Genomic DNA, 24,135 nt, shown 5'->3' on the forward strand with positions numbered 1-24,135 from the left:
TATGGGTATTCTCTAGCTCAGTATTTTCCAACCCTGTTCCTGGAGGTACACCAACCTACATATTTTCCAACTGTTCCTAATCAATCACACCTAAATCAACTCATCAGCTCGTTGGTAGAGACCGACTCCAAGACCAGAAATATATGGGTCAGATAAGTAAGACATCCAAAATGTGCACTGTTGGTGTGCCTCCAGGAGCAGGGTTGGGAAACACTGCTCTAGCTGTTCACGTACATTGGTTGTTCACTCTTTATTGCGGTGCATTCTGGGATTGAATGAGTGCACTCGATAACGTCTACTATGGTTTCGGACACCAGTAAAAATGGCTGTCCCCTTAAATAGTGCCCTATTTAAGGAAATGGGGCAATTTCAGACACATTAATAGCCACACAAATGTGGTTCAGGCAATGTGTACATTGATCATCTTCACATTGCTTCATAAGCGAAAATTATTTAAAAAAACTGCAGGGTTGCAAATAAAAGCTCATGTTATTTGCTGTATAGCTGTTTGATGGTGGCTCACCTGGATAAGGCACATAAAACCATGCAGCACTTTTTACTGCATTGAGATTGATGTCAGTTCTGGCCATGTATCCGTACTCATTCGGGGATGAGGGCAGGGCATTGAAATATGTCAGCAGGAAACACACCAGCCAGGCTCCACACATCCCAAATAAAGCCTGTTCATTAAATACAACATGCATAAACATATGGCTTTCTACGTCTCCTTGTCATGGACTTCTCAATGTACACTTTCTTGTTTTTGAACTTTTAAAGGCTGGATTTATTATCTCACTCATGTCAATTAATGTCAGACTAGCAATGCTAGGAATCTTTTTGTAATCCGTATCTGTAGCATGTAAAATGTGACAAGGGGAGCATTAGCCCTGGGGTATTTCTTGATTTTTGCCAAGAGTAAAGCTTGAAACTATTATTTTATATTTGAACTCATCCCACAACAGACTGAGCGGTATTTTAGACGTAGTTACTTCAAAACCACCATGTGACAGATTACATCTAATATCTTATCTGTTATCAATAGTGGCTTTCGCAACGGAGGAACCTTTTCATAATTCCTAGAACTATTGGGGGAAGTACCTGGTTTTTGTCGTGTTCGCACGCGAAACGATTTTAGTTCTAGGAACTCCTTTTAGAGGGACTAATTTAGCTCCTATACGTCAGGGTCTAATGGTGCGTTCAAGTCCTCCTGGGAAGTTCGTACTTACGAGGTGGGAAGTTGTGTTTATGACGACATGTGCGTTCAAGTCACTTTCGTGGGAGTACGATGGCGGTGTACTTTCTCTTAATTAATTACACAAAAATAGAGCAAGTTTATTAAACTAGTTCTAGAAAATGAAGAACAAAGAAATGTGCATCGGTTTTTTATGTTTTTAATTAATTTATGAAGCCACTGCAAACTTTATCGTTACATATTACATTGTTATATTATAATGCTTCTTAGCACCGTCAAAATTAAGGTCTGCCGCGCCGTCAAAATAAAAGTCACAAAACCAAGCACGGCTTCGTCACTTCAGAGTTCCAACTGGCGGTGTGAATGCAACCAGGAAAGTGGTTGGACTAAAAATCTGCACTATTTCTAGGTCACTAATTTAATTGAAGGATTCAAAAACGTGGTTCACCAGGCACAAACTTGTGGAGTTCATGCCAGTTTGTCACTAAAGCAAAATGAGGACATACCCAATATCAAGAAATTAAACTTTTCACTCAAATTGTTGTTATGCTATTATACATTTGTAATGACAATTTAAACAGCAATGCAGAAACAGTTTCTCTACTGGCCTCAGACCTTCGGATCCCACGGTATAGCTATACCTACATAATTATATTATACAGACATAATTATAATTATATAAAATACACTCACAGAAAAGAGTTTGAAGAGAGGGTACTGGAAGACTTTCCACTTCTTGTCCTTATAAGCAATGAGAGGAAGGTTAACTTTGCTCAAATACTGGGAGAATAGAAGGATCAGGCAAACAGTTCTGTAGAAAGATGACAAGATATCAGCGTTAGAATGATAGTAGCTCATATGCACAGATCTAATTTACAAATAATAAAAATCTCTGTCTCTGTTTCCGTATAAAATAACATCTTATAAAAACATAATTATTCTACAATTATTCTAGTTGTTTTAATCCAATATTTTTATCTGTTTTGTAGGTCCAGCAAAGCAAAATTAAATTCTTTCCAAGTATCTGCCACGTGCAAACCCTGATTGGACTGCTTTAAACGTATAATCTTCTCTTCAAGAATAAAATGTCAATAATCTATTTTTAACTAAACCATAATTTGAATGTGCATACGATTCAGGTTTTTTACTCTAATTCAATTGGTTCACTTTAACAACAAAGGTTGCCATATTGTATATGCTGTAGGTAAGGTTTAAGATTAAGACTAGTGAGGATCAGATTAAGGACTGGACGAGAATGAGGAAGAGGATTATGAATAAGGATTGGATTTAATTTGATACTGAATTAAAAATCCTCATAAATAGCATCTGTTTTGATTTTTTTTTTTAAGTAGCTGACAACAACGAACTTCAAATAAAAGTATATCAGCAAAAACACACACAAATCAACATGTTATTTGTCCAAACAAACAAACAAACAAAAAAACAAACAGGCATCTTTTGTCTTGTACACTAATAAATGCTGCCACAACCTAAATCTTATTTACAGGGCTTAAGATGAGATGGTCACTATGTGACCTAATGGGTTTCACACACATATGTGCCTTAAACCTTTGTTTACTCTGAGGCACCTGGACAGGGAGGGTCTGAGGGGCGAGACGCTCAAACCGATGGCAGGATTAATGTATTCTCTTAGGGATGCTTGGGGATGAGTAATGAACAGCGTTTTTTTCATCAAAGGATCTGAGCGATGTTTTATCATTTAAATGAAAACATTGAAGAGGGTTGATCTGTACAGATAAATACTGAACCCTGAGGGTGGTTTGTTTTTAAAGGGGCCTTGCATTGTGAGAGCCACACGAAAGCCATACACAATTAGAAATACAGATTAGTGACTCGGCTCTCGAAGTTACACATAATTCTGCAGTAACTCACAGAGCAGCAATTCCCCAGTGAGCTCCTGACTTCTGTCCAGCCTGGATGAATAGCGACAGTCCGATGAGGTTGATGGTGGGAGCAATGGCCAGCGGCCCGATGAACCTCAGCACTAGCCCCACGAGACCCGACAGGCCCAGGACAAGCTGAAGCATTGAGGCCACAAGAATAGCACCTTGGATCTACGGAATGTGAAAAAAATGTTCAGAATGTTCAGAGAAAATATATGAAAATTGTCAATATTTATTCATGAAACAAGGTGCGTTCATTGAGGTTTGGTTTTCCCTGTCTGTCTGCCTGCCTGTCTGTGTTCCTACTTATTTTCTTAGGTTGTTAATTAGCTGTGCACATGTAACTTGATTTCTCTGTCTTTAATTTAAGTATTTAATTCCTTAGTTGCCTGAGTTCTGTGTTTCGCGTCATTAAAGTTTTGTTGTGAGTTACACCCTGGTTATCTCCTGCCCGTTCAATTTATTCTATTCAATTCTTTTAAAATATGTTTTGCATTCAAGCAATTCTTACATACATCACAAACTGGTTTCTCTTCCCATCACGATAAATATGACTGAGCGAATCTTGAGTGACGAGTACGATATCTCATATAAACGACCTTGTCATTTTCAAAATGATAACAATAATTAACTCCCTGATTTAGTAGTTGGCTCACCTCATATAAATTGTTCCCTTTCAGTCGTTCACGTTCGACATAGTCGACGTGTCGACTGATTGGGATCACGCTTAGAGAGACCGTCATCTTCGAGTACTATTAAAACGAGCCAATGAAATTGGCGTGCGTGAAATGCATCACACACTCCGCCCCCGCGCCGCGGGTATAAATACGGAAGTGGATGCACGCACTAGATGTCTTTCACTTCGGAACCGATCGTCTTTGATGTCTCTGAAGAGTGCTGTTGTTTACAACGAGCTAGTGTGTCGGTGTTCTTCTGGAAAACTCTCCCAGTGCTGGTGGTTCTACAGCGCGAGTGCAGCGGTGATCGCGAGCTTTGATCTCTCAACTGCTGTTTACAGCTACAAATTTCTAAAGGTTTGTGTGTGTTGACGGCTGGTTAGAGGGCAGAAAAGTGAGTGCTTCACTGTTTCAGTTCTCTGTTCAGTGTTGCCGCGGTCATTCCCCTGTGTGCTCCGGCACTGGTTACGGGTCCTATTTCCTGAAAGAGCAACACGGGTGCTTTGCGTCTTTTTCACAAAAAAAAAAAATAAATACATTTTTTTTGTTGAAAATATGTCATTCCACCTGTGTGTTTATGGATGCGGTCGTTCCCTTTTCCTCTCTGACGGTCACAATTGTTGCATCACGTGTTTGGGCTTCCAGCACGCTGAAGCAGCTTTTGTGGGCAGTACATGTTCCCATTAAGGGAATATGACTGTCGTGGTGTTGAGATCGAGACTCGCCTTCGTCCGCGAAGCGCGAGTCCCCATTACCATGCCCCACCCCCGGTTGCTGTGTGGGATGGGTGAACGGAGGATAGTGATGGAGATCTCGCCCGGTAACCATTCCCTGTGGGCTCCTCACTCCTCCATCACACTGTAGCAGATGGAATTCCTGTTGAACGTACTGGTCCCTCTGTAATGGACCGATCAGCCGTTTAAATTGGGGTTCCCCCAGAGGATAAGATGTCGATAGCAGCACCGGAGGGTGAGCTGACCTCTGGAGATGACGACTCGGCTGTGTTTTCTCCCTCTGGGAGTTTAACATTGCCCGAGCCAGATCCAGAAAGGTCAGCTATGCTGAAACGGGCCACCGAGGCTGCCGGGCTCGAGTGGAACCCTCCACCGTGTCCCGTCCAGTCTTGGTATCTTGGGGCGGGCTGCGCTGGTTTTCAGCTCGCCGCCCCAGTGCCTTTCTTTCCCGAAGTGCATGGAGAGCTTACCAGGTTGTGGATGGCACCTTTCTCTGCCAGAAACTGCCTGAATAGCTTTTTCCCCTCACTACCCTTGATGGAGGAGCGGTGAAGGGTTGCGAGGTTATCCCTGCAGTGGAGCGTCTGTCGCGACATAGGTGCACCTGTGTCCGGCGGCCGCTACCTTTTGGGGGGATCCTCGTCTCCCCCCTAAGGCCTGTGGGTTCTCGTTCGTTCTGACGGGCAGAACTTACGGAGCCTGTGGGCAAGCCGCCTCCTCTTGCGTGCCATGGCGCTGCTACAGGTCTGTCAGGCCAGGGCACCCATGGACATCCACGAGGGTAGCCAAGACCGTGCGGTCATAGGTGAACATCGCACTGCATTTGACCTCGCCCTCCGGGCACGAGTGTCGTGGCATGCGCGATCGGTCTGGCGGTGTCCACCTTAGTGGTCCAGGAGCGCCATGGTTGGCTCAGCCTGGTTGATATGGCGGATGCGGACAAGGTTCGGTTCCTGGTCTCCCCAATTTCCCAGGTTGGGCTGGTCGGCGACACGGCGGAGAACTATGTCCAACAGTTCTCTGCCGCCCAAGTGCAGACGGGGGCCATCCGGCACATCCTGCCCCGGCGGCCCGCTGCTGCCTCCACCCCGCCGCCGGTGGCAGTTCCTCCGCCTGCTCGTCGCCGAGGGCGTTCCCCTGCCGGCGCTCTCACTGGGCCTCCGCAGCAGCCTCCAGCCAGGCCTCAGCATGGAGCCGGCCGTAGCAGGGACGCCCAGCCCGCTCCAGGCGCTGCCAAGCCAGGTGGCAAGCCACAGCGAAAGCATTCCGGAGCGGGCCGCTCAGGGATGGAGGATGCTGCTCTGGGAGTTCGTCAACAATCCACTCCCTCCCCCCGGGAATGCAGCAGAAATGCGTTCCCCAGTGAGCCTTCTAAGAAAGCGGCTATGCGATTCATTATCGCTTGGCGCTGTTCAAGTTCAGTGATGTTCATCACACTCAGGTGTTGAGCAGAAATGCTCCTGAAGCTCAGTGAATTATCACGTCTAGTGTTGAGCAGTGCTCCTGTCTTGTGTGTGCATGTCGCTTGCACCTACTGTGCTAAGTCAGGAGTGGAACAGGTCTTGATAGTTGCCCCTTTTTGGCCCAACCAGATCTAGTTCCCTCGACAGCCTTCCTGACTTCCCCTGAATACATTCAGGGACGGGGCATGATGGCACCCGCGTTCAAGAACTGGACGGGGAGGTTCAGGTCGCTATCACAAGGTTATGTGGTAGTGACCATCACTTCTGCAAGCACCCCCTTAAGATAAGGCAGTTGTGCTTCGCTAGTTAGAAGTGGAACCTATTCGTTGAATGAGTCTTCTCTCCGTGAGGAGATCCTGAGAGCGTTCGGTCATTTCAGTGCTCTCTTTCCTGCAAGTTGGGTTGGAGTAGGCTGTTCCTTCACCCTCAATATGATGCAAACATCATATGCAGAAGTATGGGAAGCACGTCTTGATCGTCAGGTTCCTGAGGGAGCAAGGGTCATCCCTGCGCCCCTCTTTATCCTCTTGGGCCTGTCTCTGGTGCTATTGCAATCAGAGACCGCCCCTGAGCCACTGCAGGCAGTGAGTTAAAAATTCTGTTTTTTACAGTTCTCCTGCTCGCATGGTCTCTTCTAGAGGGTAGGGACTTGCTCGCTTTCGGTCAACGAATTGTGCTTGGAATTCGGGCCGGCTAACTCTTACTAGCTGAGACCCCGGCCTGGATATGTGCCCAAGGTTCCTACCTCTCCCTTAAAAGGACCAGGTGGTGAGCCTGCAAGCGCTGCCTGGAGGAGGCAGACCCAGCCCTGGCTTTCTCTGTCCGTCCGATTCATTGCGGGGTTACGTGCACAGAACGCAAGCCATAGGACCTCAGTTCAGCTCTTATCTGTTAAGGAAATCAGCAGAGAGGGAAGGCTGTTTCCAAGCGAGTTTGGCTCAAATGCCTTCATCTTGGTGAAAGTCCTTAGATGCTCATGTCCACTTAGGTGGTGAGCTCCTCTTTAATGAGTGTGTGCTCCCGCTTAGGCGTTGACACAGAGTGCTTCGCTGACAGATATTCTAGAGTTGAGGGCTGGGCGACACCTTAGTCGAACCTCTGCTTCCCATGGGCTCCCTTCACTTGAAGCCAGTTTCACTGTAAGCCCGGTTCGTTGTGTCGGCTTGCTGCGCCATTCCCCTCCTATGGACTGGATACGTGCGCAATTCTTGCTCCAGTTGAGTTCCCCTTTTTAGCCGAACCCTGTCGAGTTCCTCCATACCCTTCGGCAACGGACATGGCGGAATGTCTGAAGCTAGGCCTATCACTCGTATGCACTGGTGGAACCTGTGTTAGGCTGGGTCAATATGCTGTGATCCCTACGGCGATCCCATATGTGTATTCTTCCACGGTACGGCTCCCTGCGGCGAGCCCGTGTCTTCCCTTGGCAGAGCCTGCTCTGCCGTCACTGTTCGGTTGAGTCTCCCCCTGTTAGGCTGGAGCCACCCCAGTGACATTCCATATGTTGTACTGCCCGGTCATCCGCTCAGTTCATATGTGTATTCTCCACGTTACCTCCCTTCCGGCAGGATGTGGCTTCCGCAGCGTCCCTTCCTTCCATGTTCAGGGAACGCTTTCCCATTGGTCCTGTAGGAACAGCAGTGACTTCCCTGGCCTAGCCCTGTCCTTTCCCCACCTATTGCGGGGGGATCTGGAGGCTTTTGTCTAGGCGCTGGAAGGTGGCAGCACTAGATGGCGTTTTTATTGGGATCCCAATCAGTCGACACGTCGACTACGTCGAACGTGAACGACTGAAAGGGAACGTCTCGGTTACGTATGTAACCCTCGTTCCCTGAAGGAGGGAACAGAGACGTAGTCCTGTAGCCACTATTGCTGGACCACCGCTGACTCCGAGTTACGCTCGGCTCCTCAGCGAAAAACATCTAGTGCGTGCATCCACTTCCGTATTTATACCCGCGGCGCGGGGGCGGAGTGTGTGATGCATTTCACGCACGCCAATTTCATTGGCTCGTTTTAATAGTACTCGAAGATGACGGTCTCTCTAAGCGTGATCCCAATCAGTCGACACGTCGACTACGTCTCCGTTCCCTCCTTCAGGGAACGAGGGTTACATACGTAACCGAGACGTTATATACATTCATTCCATTCCATTCTCCATTTATTGTAAATGTACAGATTTTAATTACCCTATACAACTGTATAACTTTAAAGCCTCCCGATAATTTACAAAGAACATCAATATATTTTTGCAATACTTAAGACTAACCTTAAAGCTTAAAAATGCCTTTGATTGAAAATATCTGGTCATTCAGATGTTAGATACTACAGATTTTCCTTTTGTAACCTCCTTTAGACAAAAGCTGCTATTCACATCTGAGACTTTACAAGGTCAAATTATTACAGTAACAAAAAATTCTCTAATTTTACAGACAACATGATCTCATTAGTAATCATAAGTACAGGTATAAGAGCATTCTTACATTTTTGTACATTACTGATAATTACAATTTCCATGACAGCTTTGAAATCAAACCTTTTTACATTTGAAAATCTTTAGAGGCATTTAATATAAATGAAATCAAACTCGTTTAATGATATTTAATTTAACACATATACAACGATTTTACTCTACTGCGTATACATATCAACAATGTTTTCTTATATTTCATTCTTGTGGAGCTTTTGCCATTTAAAATGTCTTTAAAAGTTTAATGAGAGTATCACTACGAGGATTGAATTCGCTCACAAAGATTCCAAGGATTTCAGTTTGGATGAGGTTTCGTAAAGATTTGTGAGTCTCCAAAACTCACTAAAATGTATGTGCTTACTTTCCACATAGTGGACCATTATCGTCCATATGTCATCATTTCTTTTGCTGTTGACACACATTTCCTTTTGACACATGACTCGCAGCTAAGAACAGACACACTTGTTTCAAATTATGCAATTAGGTTAAGGTTTGAAATAATATGTCCTACAGTACCTCACGGATGCGGACCTTCCACACCTCGTCGCTATCCACGAGGGGGGTGGCTGCAGAATCTGTGGTGTTCGGTTGAGCGGTAGCACTCATGTCTGGGCATCTCCACTTGGGGAGGGCGAGGATAGCCAAGGTCGGGGTGATGAAGGTGAACGTCCCCCCTTGGAGGATCGGCAACCTGGGAAGTCATAAAGAACGTTTATATTGCTCTGAGGCTATTTTATAGATTATGTCAGTTAAATCATAAAAACATTGGCAGGAGTCATACAAAACATTGATATATTCCTTTCACTGAATTATGGAGTTCATAAAAAATCATTGAATGCAAAGGTCCCAGCTTAAAATACGAGAGCCAGACTGATTTTAATGTACTTATATTGCAATTCTGTCATTATTTATTCACTCTCATGTCATTCCAAACTTCTTTCTTCTGTGGAACATCACTACAGATGTTTTTTTCAGTCAGTGTTCAATGTTGTTGATTTTCATTGTATGGACAAAACCAGTACTCTTATGTTTTGTACTAATATGACTATAGACTCTTAACTCTTTCCCCGCCATTGACAGAACTTTCTGGCAATGCATGTTTTCACTATTATGCATTAAGGGGGCACTATTACACATATTTTGATATAGTACAGTATCTCTGGATCAAAACACAGGGGAAGAAGCAGAAACAACAAGGATCGAAGCATTGCCTATGCACATGTAAAATTACACACTGTTGATGGATGAGATCTGCTGGATCTATGTTTTGTTCATTGTTCTGAATCTAATTTGGATGTAGTCTTTGACAAAAACATGATTTTCTCAGCTTTTTGTTCAAAATGTCACTTTTTTTTTAATGAAATTTACCCACATTCAATTGTGGGTAAATTATTATTATTTTCTTAGTGCAAAGAAGATTGTAATAATTAAAGAAACTTTTTCCACAATAAAGAACCTTTTTGTGCATTGCAAAGATTCCATGGATGTTAAAGGGATTGTTCACCCACAAATGAAAATTGTATTGATGAAATCTGAGAGCTTTCTGTCCCTCCATTGGCAGCTATGCAACTACCACTGTGATGTTTCAAAAAGTTAATAAAGAGATCGTAAAACTAATCCATAAAAATTGAGCAGTTTTGTCCAAATTTTCTGAAGAGACTCGATCGCTTTATATGTGGAACAGATTGAATTTAGGCTTTTATTCACATATAAACCTTGCAAACATAAACAGAAGTTCAAGCGAACTTGCTTGACGAGCGAGAACAAACCTCTTGCGGAAGCTCAAACGTGCTGCGTAACAAGAGAATGAACCTCATTGGTTCTTGTGGACCTCAAACGTGATGCGTAACACATGAGAATAATAAACCTCATTGGTTCTTTAGGAAGCTCAAACGTGATGCGTGACATGAGAATGAATCTCATTGGTTCTTGAGGAAGCTCAAACGCGATGCGTAACACATGAGAATGAATCTCATTGGTTCTTGAGGAAGCTCAAACGCGATGCGTAACACATGAGAATGAATCTCATTGGTTCTTGAGGAAGCTCAAACGCGATGCGTAACACATGAGAATGAACCTCATTGGTTCTTGCAAGTCAAGTGAACATGCTTGAGCTTCCATTTACCACAACTGATGTGTGAGTTGATGTGTAGGGCTGAGCAAATATGGGCAGAATTCTTTACTGCCCTAGTACTTCAAAAAGCCTTTTAAAGGTATACATGTGAATTAAACGTGGCACAATGGCCTTCATCATCACAGTATGCTAATGTCTATCTAGTGCAAGGGATTTCATCAATATACTGATTGAGGACTGTTGGGACACTCCAGGCACAGGATGGTTCTGTCGGGAGAGACAGAGTAATTTGCACCTCAATGACACGTCTTTACCATTTGCTTCACGGGACATATGCTTTCAACTACTGTTTATTTACTAGTGTATTCTAATATGTAACTATGCCATGTTTGGTCTCATCTGACAGCTTATAAACTGAAATTAATGGTGGTGAACTTAATAGAGATATTAAATTATCCTAATGTACAATCTAGGTACTATTGGTTAAACATGCATTGAGGAGAATATGTTAATGTTCTACTCCTCCTCTTGATCACTACCCATTTGCCTCATCTTTTGGTTTCCTGTCGGTCGGTTTCGGTGTTGGTATTCCACTCATGTTTACCAATGCTTTGCTCAGGGTATAAGAAGGAAAGGTAACTGTTGATCTGGGACAAAGGCTTTAACCCCGTCACTCCCGCACACCGGTGTGTAACCTCATACTACAAGGCTTTTACGGCCTTGTTTGCACAACAATGCATTATTTATTACAACTAAGTTTTCTATACAGTATGTTGTTCCATTCTACTGTCTGTATATTTAAACGTAACTTACAGCTGCTGTAGGTAACTTTTGAAAAAATGTACTTGCTAAAACTGTCATTATGTCCTGACAGTAGAATATGAGACAGATAATCTGTGTAAAAATCAAGCTCCTCTGGCTCCTCCCAGTGGTCCTATTGCCATTTGCAAGAAATACACGCTCCTGGTCAGAAACAACCAATCAGAGCCAGGAGGAATGTCTTAGCAGTGTCAATCACGCTCGTGTACGCGCTGATCACACCCCTCTCTTGCACAGCACGAGCCGTCGTTCAAACTCAAGATTGCCGGCGAGCTGCAGCTGTGCTTATGACGGAGAAACAACCTAAACTGCCAATTCTCGAGTGACACCTGCTCATTAAACAAAGAGGTAAAAGGAAAAAGACTGATGACGATAAACAAGCGAAAAAGAAAGAATTACACAGAGCCCATTGACTCGGTGTCAAAACTCTAGCCGCATAACATGTAGATAAAATGTCACGCACTCTGCTAAGCAACAATTGAAACCTGCTAATTCACTGGCTTGTCATGTTGCTGAAATAATGTACTAGCACACCTTATCTAGCATTATATATCGCTAGAATAATTACTTACATACTGTAACGTTAGTTACCGTTATATTAACGTTATCTTACTAGCTATTTATAACTTATAGAAAGAGTGCAACGTTATAAAGTTACATGTAGGCTATTGCAAAATACATAATGATTTGAGGACCAAGTTTGTAGTCAAAGTATGGGCAGGCCATAGTCAATGTAAAGCATATTATTGACGTTTAGTCCCTATTAGTGAATGTGCAATATAACTTTTTATTCGCTGTTATCGGTGGCCCTGTTTACTAGCCTGCGCGTTCACGACAGGCTCCGTTGTGGAGGACGAGCTGTGGAGGGAGGGCTGTAGCGCAGCAGAGAGCAAGGGGGTGGGACCTGTAAGTTGTGCTTGTTCAAATTTTCAGGCTAAGTCAACGTTTTCTCAAAACTCCCTACTGCAGCTTTAATAAGTAATTTTGCCTGCTTTAGAGGCTTTGAGAATCTTTCCTTTTATCACTGATTATGTTGAAAGCTAAAGTGATTATAACTTTCGTTATCTAAACGTTCAGGTTAAATCCTACGTTTTCCTATCAGTTCTAAGAAAGACCTTTACCTTTAAAGAATAAGAGGTTAAAGAATAACAACAACTTTAATGGAGTCAGATTAATTATATTGGAGTCAGATAAATATTTGAATTATACACGTCATCCTTCAGCTGCCATTTGTTCCGATTATTGGTTCAAAATAGCAGCGTAAGCTTCCAGCCTTACAGATGAATGAATGTTTATTTGTGAAGAAGCCTGTTTATCATATAAAGCGATTGTGTCTCTACAGACACTGGAGTAAACCGCTCGATTCATATGGATAAGTTTTACGATCTCTTTATGGTTTTGTAACGACATAAGGGTGAGTAAATGATGACAGAACTTGCAATCTTTATGGAACCTTTAACATCCGTGAAATTTTTAAGAGTGAAAGCATTTTTTTCAGGCAGTGTATATAACTTCAGATATTGAGGAATGTTGATCCTCGTACCTGGTCCCGAAGGTGGTCTGTAGCAAGGTGCACAGGCCCGAGACGAAGAAGATGGTAGAGATGAGTTGACTTTTTGCAGCGTTGTTCTCTTTGATGCACAACGGCTCAGCCAGGATGAGAGGAATTGCCAGGATGCCACCAAATGCCAGTATGTAATGCTGTGTGACGCAAGAAATGGGTATGAAGAGCTACCATGGATGACACCGGGCTTAGGTTCATCGCAAACAACTTGTTATGCGGGACGAGACACAATCGAAGACAGATGATCACAAAAAATGTAGCAAATCTTAACTCCGGCCTGACTAAGCCAGGGAGACGTGCGAGAAATGGAAGACAGATGTTGGCCTATCTGTTGTGAATTGATAGCACCTCTTTACTCTCACCAGTAAGCTTCATAAATTTGTCAGGCTCAGAAAAAATTAAACTTGCCAGAATGCTCAGCAGCTTTGACAGGAGATTATGGTGCGGATACAGAGATGGTGCACGGAAGACTATTTACACAGCAGGTGAGGTATGGAAATGAGAAGTTTTGATGCTTTATGTTATCCACACTTAAATTCCTGTTGTTTTATTGTTTTTCGGCTATTCTAGTTTATGCTAGTCAAGTAGAGCAGAGCGGGTAAAACAGTTTAAAATTGAATTTAAAATTTCATAACCCAAGAGGGACGTGCTGCATTAGCGTAAAAACACCGGTAATGAAAGCAGAAACGGCTGGGGGCTAGGGAGTCTGCACTGACATGAAATACCAGGTCTCTCCCTGCCTTTTCCTCCCCTCCATGACACCGGAGAGATGAAAGTGAGCATGCTGGAGGAGTGAGACTTCTTCTTTGTACTCCTCTTTACGCTCAGCACATCATCTTACCTCACATGTCAATGCGAGTCCCCCGTGTACCTTGCTGCCCTTTCTCTCCCCCACTCAGTTGCCTTTGATCTCCATGTGTCATCAGGACGAGTAAGTGGAATGCTTTGGCTCATATTCCCCTCACCTTAAACATCAGATGCATATAATAAGGAATAACACGGTCAAGAGTGGCAGGGAAGCCTTAAGGCGTTTAGGCTGACGATGATGATTAGCAGCGTCAAAGCAACCAGAAATCATTCGTTTTTAATGAGAATTGGCGGTTTGAAATGAAAGAGATAATTTACAAAATTGGAAACTGTGAACTCCTGTTCACACCAAGAATGATATCCACAATTCTTTTTTTTTTAAAGCTGTTGCTGTTCGGCAAAATTTCGCTGGCAAAATCCAGGCATTTCATTAGGAATCGGCACAATCTGGAGTTTTGTGTGACGGTGAAAAAGTCCCCCTCGCAGATTTAGCTCGTTGTCAAGTTGGTTGCACAAATTCGCTGCTTTGATCAACAAAAGCTGCTTGGTTTTAAACTCATTTCTGTGTGACCTACACTATTGACAATAGATAATGGACAATGTTTTGCTAATGTGACCGTACCTTAAGAAATTAGCCAACTGCCAAACAAATGCCAACAATATGTATAACAGCACAGAGGAAAGATATCATTTGAATCACTTTCAGACCGATTTCTTTTTCAGTTAATGAACTAAAGCTGTAGTGCACGCTTAAAAAAAAATAACGTTATCGTCCACTAGTGCGAACGGACACTATTGTAGTTAGCATTATAGTTGTTGTAATAGTTTTTGTTCTTGGCTGGAATGAACCTTAAAGCGATAGTTCACACAAAAATTTAAATTCATCATCTGTCATCATTTTCTCATGTCATGTCATTCCAAACCTGTATGACTTTCTTCTGCAGAACACAAAAGAAGATATTTTGAAGAATGTTGGTTAAAAAAACAGTTTGGTATAGCATTGACATCTTGTAAAATATTTTTATGAACTATCCCTTTAAGCTATGGAAGCAAATTGCAAAGTGTAACTGAAATATACCCCAAAAGATTCATACTAAAATCTAATCAAATTAATCGAATTAAGAGCTTGTGAACTGCAAAATCGGATCATAAAATATATATCTATTCCCACCCCTATAGCAGGAAAAGCTACTAGAAAGTAACAGTTACACAGCAAATCATTTTAGAGTCAACAAGACTTTACACCGTGTCTAAACTGTGTGATGTGTGATGCATGCAACAAAAAAATAAATTGAGAATTTGAACATTCCTATTTTAAGCACCTAAGCACTGCAAACTAGCTAGGTGACTAGCGGACTTGCAGTGTAGACTGGTACCATTCACATACTTTCCGTCATAAATAGTATTCGAAATTAAAATTAGTATGTCCCAAATCATGGCATGTTGAAGTGAGTATTCCAAAGATACCCAGAGGGTCTTACTATTTTCGTTAGAATACTGGTTAGTGTAGATCCATGCACACTCAATAGGTAATATAGCCCACAACCCATTGGGCGTTAGACGAGGATTCGATTAGAACTACAAACACACAATAAAAAATAAAAAATACAAACATGCCAGGTATGAGCAACCGACAACAATTAAGTAGAGAGGTTTAGATAAAGGGGTTTGAATGATTAAAAATCAGTATCTAACCAGACAAAAAAAAGTTTATTCAATCTTATCCACATTATATTTAATCTGCAACAACATGATACGTAAAATAAGCGGATCTGTGAAATATCAGATATTCAGTGCAACATTCCTGGGTTTTAAGGAGTCAACCTTATCTTTAGTCACTCTGCTCATGCCCTTCAAGGCAACTCTACCATCCAGATGTTTACACACCTTTTTCTTGGCATGCAATGAGGAGAACTCTAGCCTCAAGCTCAGTTTAACCCTAAAAAAAGGCCATTAAAGGTCAGTTGTTTAAATCAGGAGAGACCTGTTCGCTTGAGAAAAGATGTGTGCAGAGGTCTTTACGTGTGGTGGGGGTTAGGCCGCCTTTCTCGAAAGGCTAACTAGAGATTTGTAGCATGTTGTGTCTCACCTGGAAACCCAGAAGAATGCAGAGGTACCAGGGCGGGCGATCATTGATGGAGTAGATAAGGTTGCCATCGGGCCTTGGGTCCAGGCCCTCTTCCAAACTGTCAGCACGGGGTTCAGTGATAACGTTCTTCTCAGGGTCATTGCTGCCATCTGAAATCTGAAGGTAGTGGGGATTATTTACAGCATATTCAAGGAGACTCACCATTGAGGTTAATTAAGAGAGCAAAGGGCAGTAACCACTGAATCCTTTCGAGAAACAAGATAATGGAGACCTTTAAATGTTCAGAGAAAAGCTCTGTTCCAAAACCTAGGGAGCTGCTTTATTCTCTACATAGGAAGCAGCATCTTAACAGTTATGGAACCTCATAAGTGACCATTTTGGCAAACTATAAAGCAGGATTTCAGTATAGATGACATGAGGGAAATTACACACTTTAGGTCCCTTTAGGGGCTCCTTACTATTGAAGCATTAATGACCTTTTTGTAAATTATGCATCTTTATTTTCTTATTTAATTCTAATGTATATAATTTAATCAAATTCAATTCCTAAAATATTTTCAGTATTGAAAGAAAAAATATCTTGCTCTGCCCAGCATTACAGTGTTGCCAAGTCTGCGGTTTTCCTACGGAATTGGGCTACTTTCACAATGTTGCGGCCGGTTGTTTTTTTTTAGTCCGCAGGCTGATTTGCCAAGTGGATGTGAACATGATAGGTCAACATTATCCTGCTAACATTGTAATCAGCCAATGACAGTGACGAGGACGCACTGCCTCCTCTCATGTGACTTTTCACTAGTTTTTTGCAATAACCCCCTTAACCGAGGCAAAAGAGATACTACATCCCTCTGAAACTTTATCCATTAGCTTTATTTTAGAAAATTCTTCTTCTTAAATTATGTCATACTAGTTCTTTTGAGGAGGCTCTGTCTTCTGTGCCTCCTAGAAGAAAACACCATGGTTCATTTTCAGAGGAACACACTACCAGACATTAATGCATTCCTGTCTCATCATCTATGTTATCCATAACTCTCCTTCCAAATACTTACTTTCTCGTGTGACTCATTCAAGTCAATGAGTTTCCCAATCACCCCTTTTCCTTTCGCTTCATGCTCATTGAGAAGTTCATTCAGATGAGCATGCATGCAGCCAAATAATGGGCCTTTTAAACAGTGTTTGTTCTGTGGTTGATCTGCAGTTAAGAAAAACCAGGCCAGAGCACCTCACGGGGGATACAGCAAACAAGTGACTTTATTTAACTCGATTCGGTCCAGCGCATATGCATGTATGAATGATTTTAAAGAGTTTGCTCTTTTCTTTTCATAAGCTACATATCCTCAGGTCAATTTCAATACATAGCATTTCTTTAAAATGAATGAATAATGATTCATCCGTGCGTGAACGAAAAAGTCATTATGAGGTAGTGAGATTGATGATGTCTTAAAGGAATAGTTCACAAAAAATGAAACTTCTGTCATCATTTACTCAGCTCATGTCGTTCCAAACCTGTCGGACTTTCTTTGTTCTGTAGAACACAAAAGAACAATTTTGCCAGAATGACAGTGTCAGTCACCATTCTCTGTTACTGAATGGGGGGAAAAGATGCAACAACAGTAAATGGTGACTGATGATGTCTAAATAACAATCTTTTTGTGTTTTCCATGGAAGACATATGGATTTAAAACAACAAAAGATGACAGATTAATTTTCAGCTTTGAGTGAACTAACAGACAGACAGACAGATGATAGATAGACTGACAGACAGATAAACTGATAGACAGACTGATAGACTGACTGACTAACAGGTAGATAGATAAACAGACAGTTGTACTGACAGTCATTGAAACTGTAGCTAGCCAGTCAAACAGATTAACAAATAAACAGACTAGGCAGGCTATAGGTAACCAGACAGAATGTCTTAACAATAAATAAAAAGAAATAAGAGCTAGCTAACCAGCCACTCAGACAGTCACTTTTTTAATAGATTTTTTAATAGCTAAATTAATGTCATACGCGTGTCAGAATGATTTTACAGGAATGTATCAATCAGCATGTAATTTCTGCAGACATACCATACTTACATGTGATGATGACAGTTCTTGGAAAGCACCTAACTCTTGATAAGGAAATGGGTGCTCCATAAACTTTGTGTTGACAGTTGTTTTAATGTGAAGATAAACTGGGATATATGACTTCACTATATTCAATCCCATCTGGTGAAAATGAAAATACATAAATTACCACTTCCCTTTTGGTTGAGGCCCAGGGGTTGAATTTGGCATGAACGATACTAAATTTATTAAACGAATTACACATGTTTACCTGAGCAACGCCGCCGGCCTCAGGCACTCGACTGACGAGGCATTTCTGAATGGTAAGCTAGACTATAATTCCTTCTGGTTCATATCGACACCATGGGTGTTGAAAGCAAATCTCACTTACTATAAAACTCTCCAGTCTGCTTTCCCAAGAAGATTATCATTTTTTTTGCGTACTGTATGTGTGGCATTTAAATCCACTCAGCTCTTGTTTCGTACACAACCATGCTTCTGTTTCAAGTTCTGAAGCTGTTTGTACCAGCAGCCAGTCACGTCTAATAACACATCAAATCCGCCATTAAGGATATGGATACATATTTGTTAATGTTGTTCAAGGATTTGCATACAGTAAAGTTAACACATTTATCTGAGGTTTACCGTTTATCTAACAGCTGAAAAAAAAAAAAAGAAACAAACCTATACATTCACGCTTCGCTGCCGCCTCGTAGTGGTAGTTGGTGGGTATTTCATTCACATTATTAGGCCTCGGGTCTAGCAGAGCCATAGAGAGAAAGAATTGCGACCAATTACTTACGTTCTAAACCGAGTAACGCCACCTAACGTTTTGAAGCGTAATTTGCTTAGACACGAAACGGCATGCTTTTATTACACACGAAACGTCAAACTTTATACGTTATGTTATAATGATAGCCTACATTAAGGAACAGTACAATAAGCATTTTAAAACATTGATTTTGTGTAATATAATTTTATATAGTGATCCGTTTCATTGTATTATGAGAGTTACTTCCTGATCATGATGGTGAAAAATAATGCTTGAAACTTATGGGCATTTTAATGTATACCAGTTTAATTATTTTAGCTAAGAAGTTTATGTAGATTTATGAAGGTAAGACCTTTGTTTTTGTTTTTATGAAGGAGTTAACTCTGTATAAGAAAGCTTTGAAAGATATAAAAACAAGACAAGCCTTGGAGGTTTTCAAAATTATACACAATTTGATAACTGATTAGACCTCTGTGATATTTTATGTTCTATTTATTTATTTATTGTGTTTACAAAGTTTTTTAATTGTTTTGATATCGAAGGTATGTATTGTTAATATGAATTTGTAATGCCTGGTTTTGATTGTTTAATTTAAAAAAAAAAAAAAAAAAAACGTATGGGCATTTTATATAAAATATACTTTATTTCACAAGAACGTCCAGCATGCATTTTTCTTTATGTAAAATAATAATGTCAAAAATCTAAAAAAGAGAGAGAAAATTCGGCATTGTTTTAAAAGAAACAATAAATGTATGACCAATTCACCCCTAGGCCCATTTTGTCACAACAATCCTGTATAAATTTAACTTACAATGTATCAAATGAGGAACTCACTCTCAGGCCAATTTTGTCCTTACATTCTTGCAAAAATAACTACAATGCAACAATAATAATTCCGCCCCTCCCTCACTTCCGGTTCTGGCGCTGGGGTTCTGAAACTGGTGGTGCTGCGGGTCTGCAGCTGGATATATCCATAGGATATATCTCCGCCACGACGGCTGTCACGTGGTTCATGTAAGCCCCAATAGTTCCAAAACATACGCGGGCTGTCATGTTCTTCTATGGACAGACAGCAGCGATTGCATTATTAAACGGTAGATATAAAATAAAACACACATCCAAGTACTTTTTAAGCTGTTATTGCATTTTGTTAATGTCAGTTTTGCATTTGGAGAGGCAGGGTGACAACTTAGATAAGTTTTAGGCTATATTTTTGGAGGGAAAAGCTTAGTGTTTATGTTCGTATGGGTAGTAGCACTGGCTTTAGCGGCTCTAACTTAACTTTTCCATGTCATTCATCTGATGATGGATATCTCATGATATTTATTTTAGCACAACTGGGCTGTATTCCCGTGATCTTGCTTATAAATTCCGATTCAGCCATTAGCCTACATTCGTGATCACGCAAAGAGGTCTGCAGTCCGTTCAGAACTCCAACCAGGGGCGTATTTCAAAATCGAAGTTTTGTCCCCCCCACTATTTCCCAATGTAAGATTTTGTTTTGCATTGCCTGCCTATCTCTGCCGATTTCGGAGTCTCCAAATTAATCCATTCGGCAACTTTTAAATACATAATTCAATTTTAAAAAACGGCCGAATTCTTCAGCTGCTAATCTCGTTGTCAGTCGACCATGATCGCGCACCGCTCGCGCATGCGCATCTAGGTGACACGGATAAATATACGCAGCATACATAATGAGTGTTCCTGGGAGATCCTAGTTGCGCGGGATGTGGAAGCGTGCAAAAGTTCCAGAAATGTACATAAAGTGCCCTGGCCTTGAATGACAAGGTAAGGAAAATAAGACTAAATCTAAATTAATGACCAAGACTAGGTTGGCCATGTGATCTTTCTCAGGAGAAGTTTTGAGCATTTTACTTCAGACACCGGATTATCAGCAAACTGCCAAGAGAACTGCTAGCTGGCTAACTTACTCAAAATAAACTAGCAATCTATTCAGGCAGCATATTTGTTTTTGATCTGTGTGAATTACAGAAATATAAGACTTGCTACTTTTAGCTACCAAGGAACCTTTCCACAAGGATAGATTGATTTTATTTTTCAATCCTTGGGGGGTAATCTAGGTGGTTAATGGAAATTAAATCAACCATTTATTTGAGTTTTTCTTTTTTTGTTAATCAGTACATGACTGATTAACAGTAATGTAAATGCTAAATGTCCTAATACCTGTTGATACTACAACAATGCAAAGTATATGCTCTTAACCTTGCAGTTTTTCACATATCATGTAAGATTCATTTTCTCAATTTCTTTGCACAAAACTCTCCAGAAAGTGCCATTTAATGGTTTATTTTTCAAAAAAATTCCCGGGGGAGCTTACCCCCGGACCCCCCTAGGGAGAGCCCACATAATAAATCCCAATTTAATCACTGCTTAGAACCAAACTAAGTAATACAGTCTGTTCCCATAAGTCTTTAGAAATAAACATTTAAATGCCTTATATATAAAAAAATATATACAGAAATTCGGGACATCCTCCCCCCCCCCCCCATATAAGCATATAAGCATATGCATAACCCTAACCCATTTAAATAAATGAATTGTGTGTGTGTGTGTATAATATAGGCTATATATATATATCTACATAGGCCTACATATAAAATATTATTACAAATATTATATATTATACATCAGGTTAGTTAGCTAACGTTAGTGAAGTGTTGGTCACGTAAGCTATCGCTGCAATTAACCTATTATCTTCCAAACATTTACTAAAACTGGCTACATAAAATATAACTACAGACTAGATTCACGAGAGGTCGGCTAATGTGTGTAAAAGTAAAAAAATACAGTAATTTCATTAATTTACCAGCGAGCGTATTCGGAAGCACTGAAAATGAATCAGATATGATTGTTGTATAAATGTTTAATCAATGATGTAGTTGCTCATGTCATGACATGAAATTCCACATAGTGACTGATCCTTTATAAAACCCAGTTGGCCTATATCTGAAAAATATTAAAAGCTGGTTGAGGGAGGATTGTTGGTTATTGTTGGACTATGGTGTCTATTTTTTGCACTTAAGGAAGTAAGTAGGCCTAGTGTGTTTATCTAAAACAACAAGATGGTGTCCCACTGTTTCCCCCAAAGCCATTTGACCTTTCTAAATCTGTTTTCAGTCCGTAATTAAATGACTCTGGTCTTTATCAGCCTTTCCCTCCACAACATATGAAACAAATTGACAAGAGCTAAACTTATTCATATCTGCTATGCTATATTTTATAATAATGCTTTCTTTTATGAAAGAAGGAAGCGCCCAAAATAGTAGGCTATTACATCAAATTATTAGCCCACAGCCTATATATCTGTAATGAATGAATAATAAACTTAATTATTAAAGACGCATTATCAGAGAATGAATAAATAAATAAATTATATATATATATATATATATATATATATATATATATATATATATATGTTTATGCTTTACAATGTTATTTTATTTCAATAACTGTAGGATATTCTGCAATATATAGTGTCGTAATACTGATTAGGAAAGGTTTTTTTCTAGTGTGTTTATTAATTATACTTGCAAATATTTTTCTTACATCATATTGGAATCAGACTTAATTATTTAAAACTGAACTTCATATGCAGTTTCATTGCATATGACATTTTTCTGATTTTGCGGTTATGTGTGTTACTGGCCCTGAAAGCATATTAATAATACATAATGTGGTGTCAACAAGAATTTCACCTAACCATTGGCTAAATATGACCTCAACAAGCCCAGCATTCATATGGTCTCTCAAGACCACAAATGATGTCTTATTAACTTCTCAGATTACTCATGTTAGTGCTGCAGAATTCCTCTATGACAAGATGGTTATGATGATTTGAAAATGATCCTAAGAAATTTGGAATCCAGTTTGAACAGTTGCATTCTGTCACGAAACATTTTGACCTCATTATTCAAAAATCACAAATATATCACAAATAAAATCACAAATATATTAACCTCTGTTAACACATAAATAATCCACCACATGGCTCCAGAAAACAATACACACTAGTATTGTTTCACATTTGTTAACATTAACTAATAATGAACTGCACTGCTACTGCATTTATTAATCTTTGTTAATTTCAACATTTACTAATACATTATTAAGATCAAAAGTTGTATTTGTTAACATTAGTTAATGCACTGTGAACTAACATGGACAAACAATGAACAGCTGTATATTTATTAACTGGAGTTATCATAGATATATTGCTCATAGTTAATGAGTAAATATTTCAAGTTAAGTTAGTTAATACATTAACTAATGTTAACAAATGAAAACTTACTGTAAAGTGATACCCATGTAGCCCATTGACTTGCTTGTAACTAAAACGGACAAAACAAGGCTTTCTATAAAATCACATGTGATGAAGAGAAACAAGCAGCAATTGATAAAACTTGTTTTCCTCAGAATTGAGCTGTTTTTATTTAGAGCATTTTTGGCACTTACTTCAAAAGTTGAGTCTGTGGCTCCCTGGTTTCTTAACACAATGTCAAGCTTTTGGTCCTGTTGTGTGAGATGCATAGCTGACCTGTATGTTTTGGAGAGAGACACCGGCCACACTTCTGATAAGTTCAGAGAGAGAGAGAGACACTGGCCTTTGCAGTCTGCTGGTCGTCAAGGAAACCACAGCTGTGTTTTATATGCGCCTTGAACTTTTGAAGCATTTATGTAATCGGCAGCTTGACTGAGGGTTTTGGAGTCATGTGCCTGTCTGAGGACCGCTATACGGCCACTGATAGGGCCCAAGACCACACGAGTGCTCCCAGTGTTTGTGTTGATTTTAGGCAGATCAAACCAACCCTGACTGAGCATGAGGAGGACCAGGGGGTGTTCTTTTACGTCGAGTGGAACAGGAGACACGCTGACTAGAGCGGTGCAAATCAAAATCTATCCTCCAGCCTGGGAAAGACACTTTGTAAAGCAGAAACAGAAGGAATCAACCCAGTGTTTATCAAGAACCGAACAGATATTTCATGATGTTAAATTGTCAACTTACTTGAACCTCTTTTAATCTATTTTGTAGTAAAATAGAACACATGATGAATTAAAGTTCATCAAAATAGACTGTAAAATTACATTTAATGTTTGTTTTATATATGTAATGTTTGACCATATGGAAAAGAAACAGATAACCACTTAACAAGCTTTTACTATGGTTTCTCATTCTCCCATCAAAATTATTTTAAATACAATTAATAATAAAATATGTCTTAAAAACATGCCTTTAATTTTTTAGTAACATTATAGTACATTGACAGTAAAAATATAATAAAAACTGAGAATTCTCAAATCAATTACCAATATAATATAATATCAACGTGTTGTTTTGAACATATATGCTAAGGAAACTGTCATGTTTAATATTCAACTATATTATTGATCTGCCTTACTTAAGGTGGACGATCACGCAATTTTCTTCTAGAAACAAACTTTGTTGTATTATTTCATGTTATCACTATGAAGCTGCTTTGATACAATCTGTATTGTAAAAAGGT

General features: G+C 40.2%; 1 protein-coding gene across 1 annotated transcript in view; it reads right to left on the reverse strand.

The window, feature by feature from the left end:
• Nucleotides 1-23,327, reverse strand: part of si:dkey-106n21.1 (solute carrier family 23 member 2) — a 36,763-nt gene extending 13,436 nt beyond the window's left edge. The window contains exons 1-7 of the mRNA XM_056251014.1: nt 23,087-23,327; nt 15,791-15,946; nt 12,874-13,031; nt 8,954-9,128; nt 3,086-3,267; nt 1,886-2,003; nt 524-680 (exon numbers count right to left, since the gene is read on the reverse strand). Coding sequence (XP_056106989.1) covers nt 524-680; nt 1,886-2,003; nt 3,086-3,267; nt 8,954-9,128; nt 12,874-13,031; nt 15,791-15,946; nt 23,087-23,161 — 1,021 coding nt within the window. The 5' untranslated portion in view covers nt 23,162-23,327. The remainder of the gene's footprint in view (nt 1-523; nt 681-1,885; nt 2,004-3,085; nt 3,268-8,953; nt 9,129-12,873; nt 13,032-15,790; nt 15,947-23,086) is intronic.
• Nucleotides 23,328-24,135: the final 808 nt, after the last annotated feature.

Source organism: Rhinichthys klamathensis, unplaced genomic scaffold (assembly GCF_029890125.1).
Source record: "Rhinichthys klamathensis goyatoka isolate OS25496 unplaced genomic scaffold, OSU_Roscu_1.1 h1tg000076l_1, whole genome shotgun sequence".
NCBI lineage: Eukaryota > Metazoa > Chordata > Actinopteri > Cypriniformes > Leuciscidae > Rhinichthys > Rhinichthys klamathensis.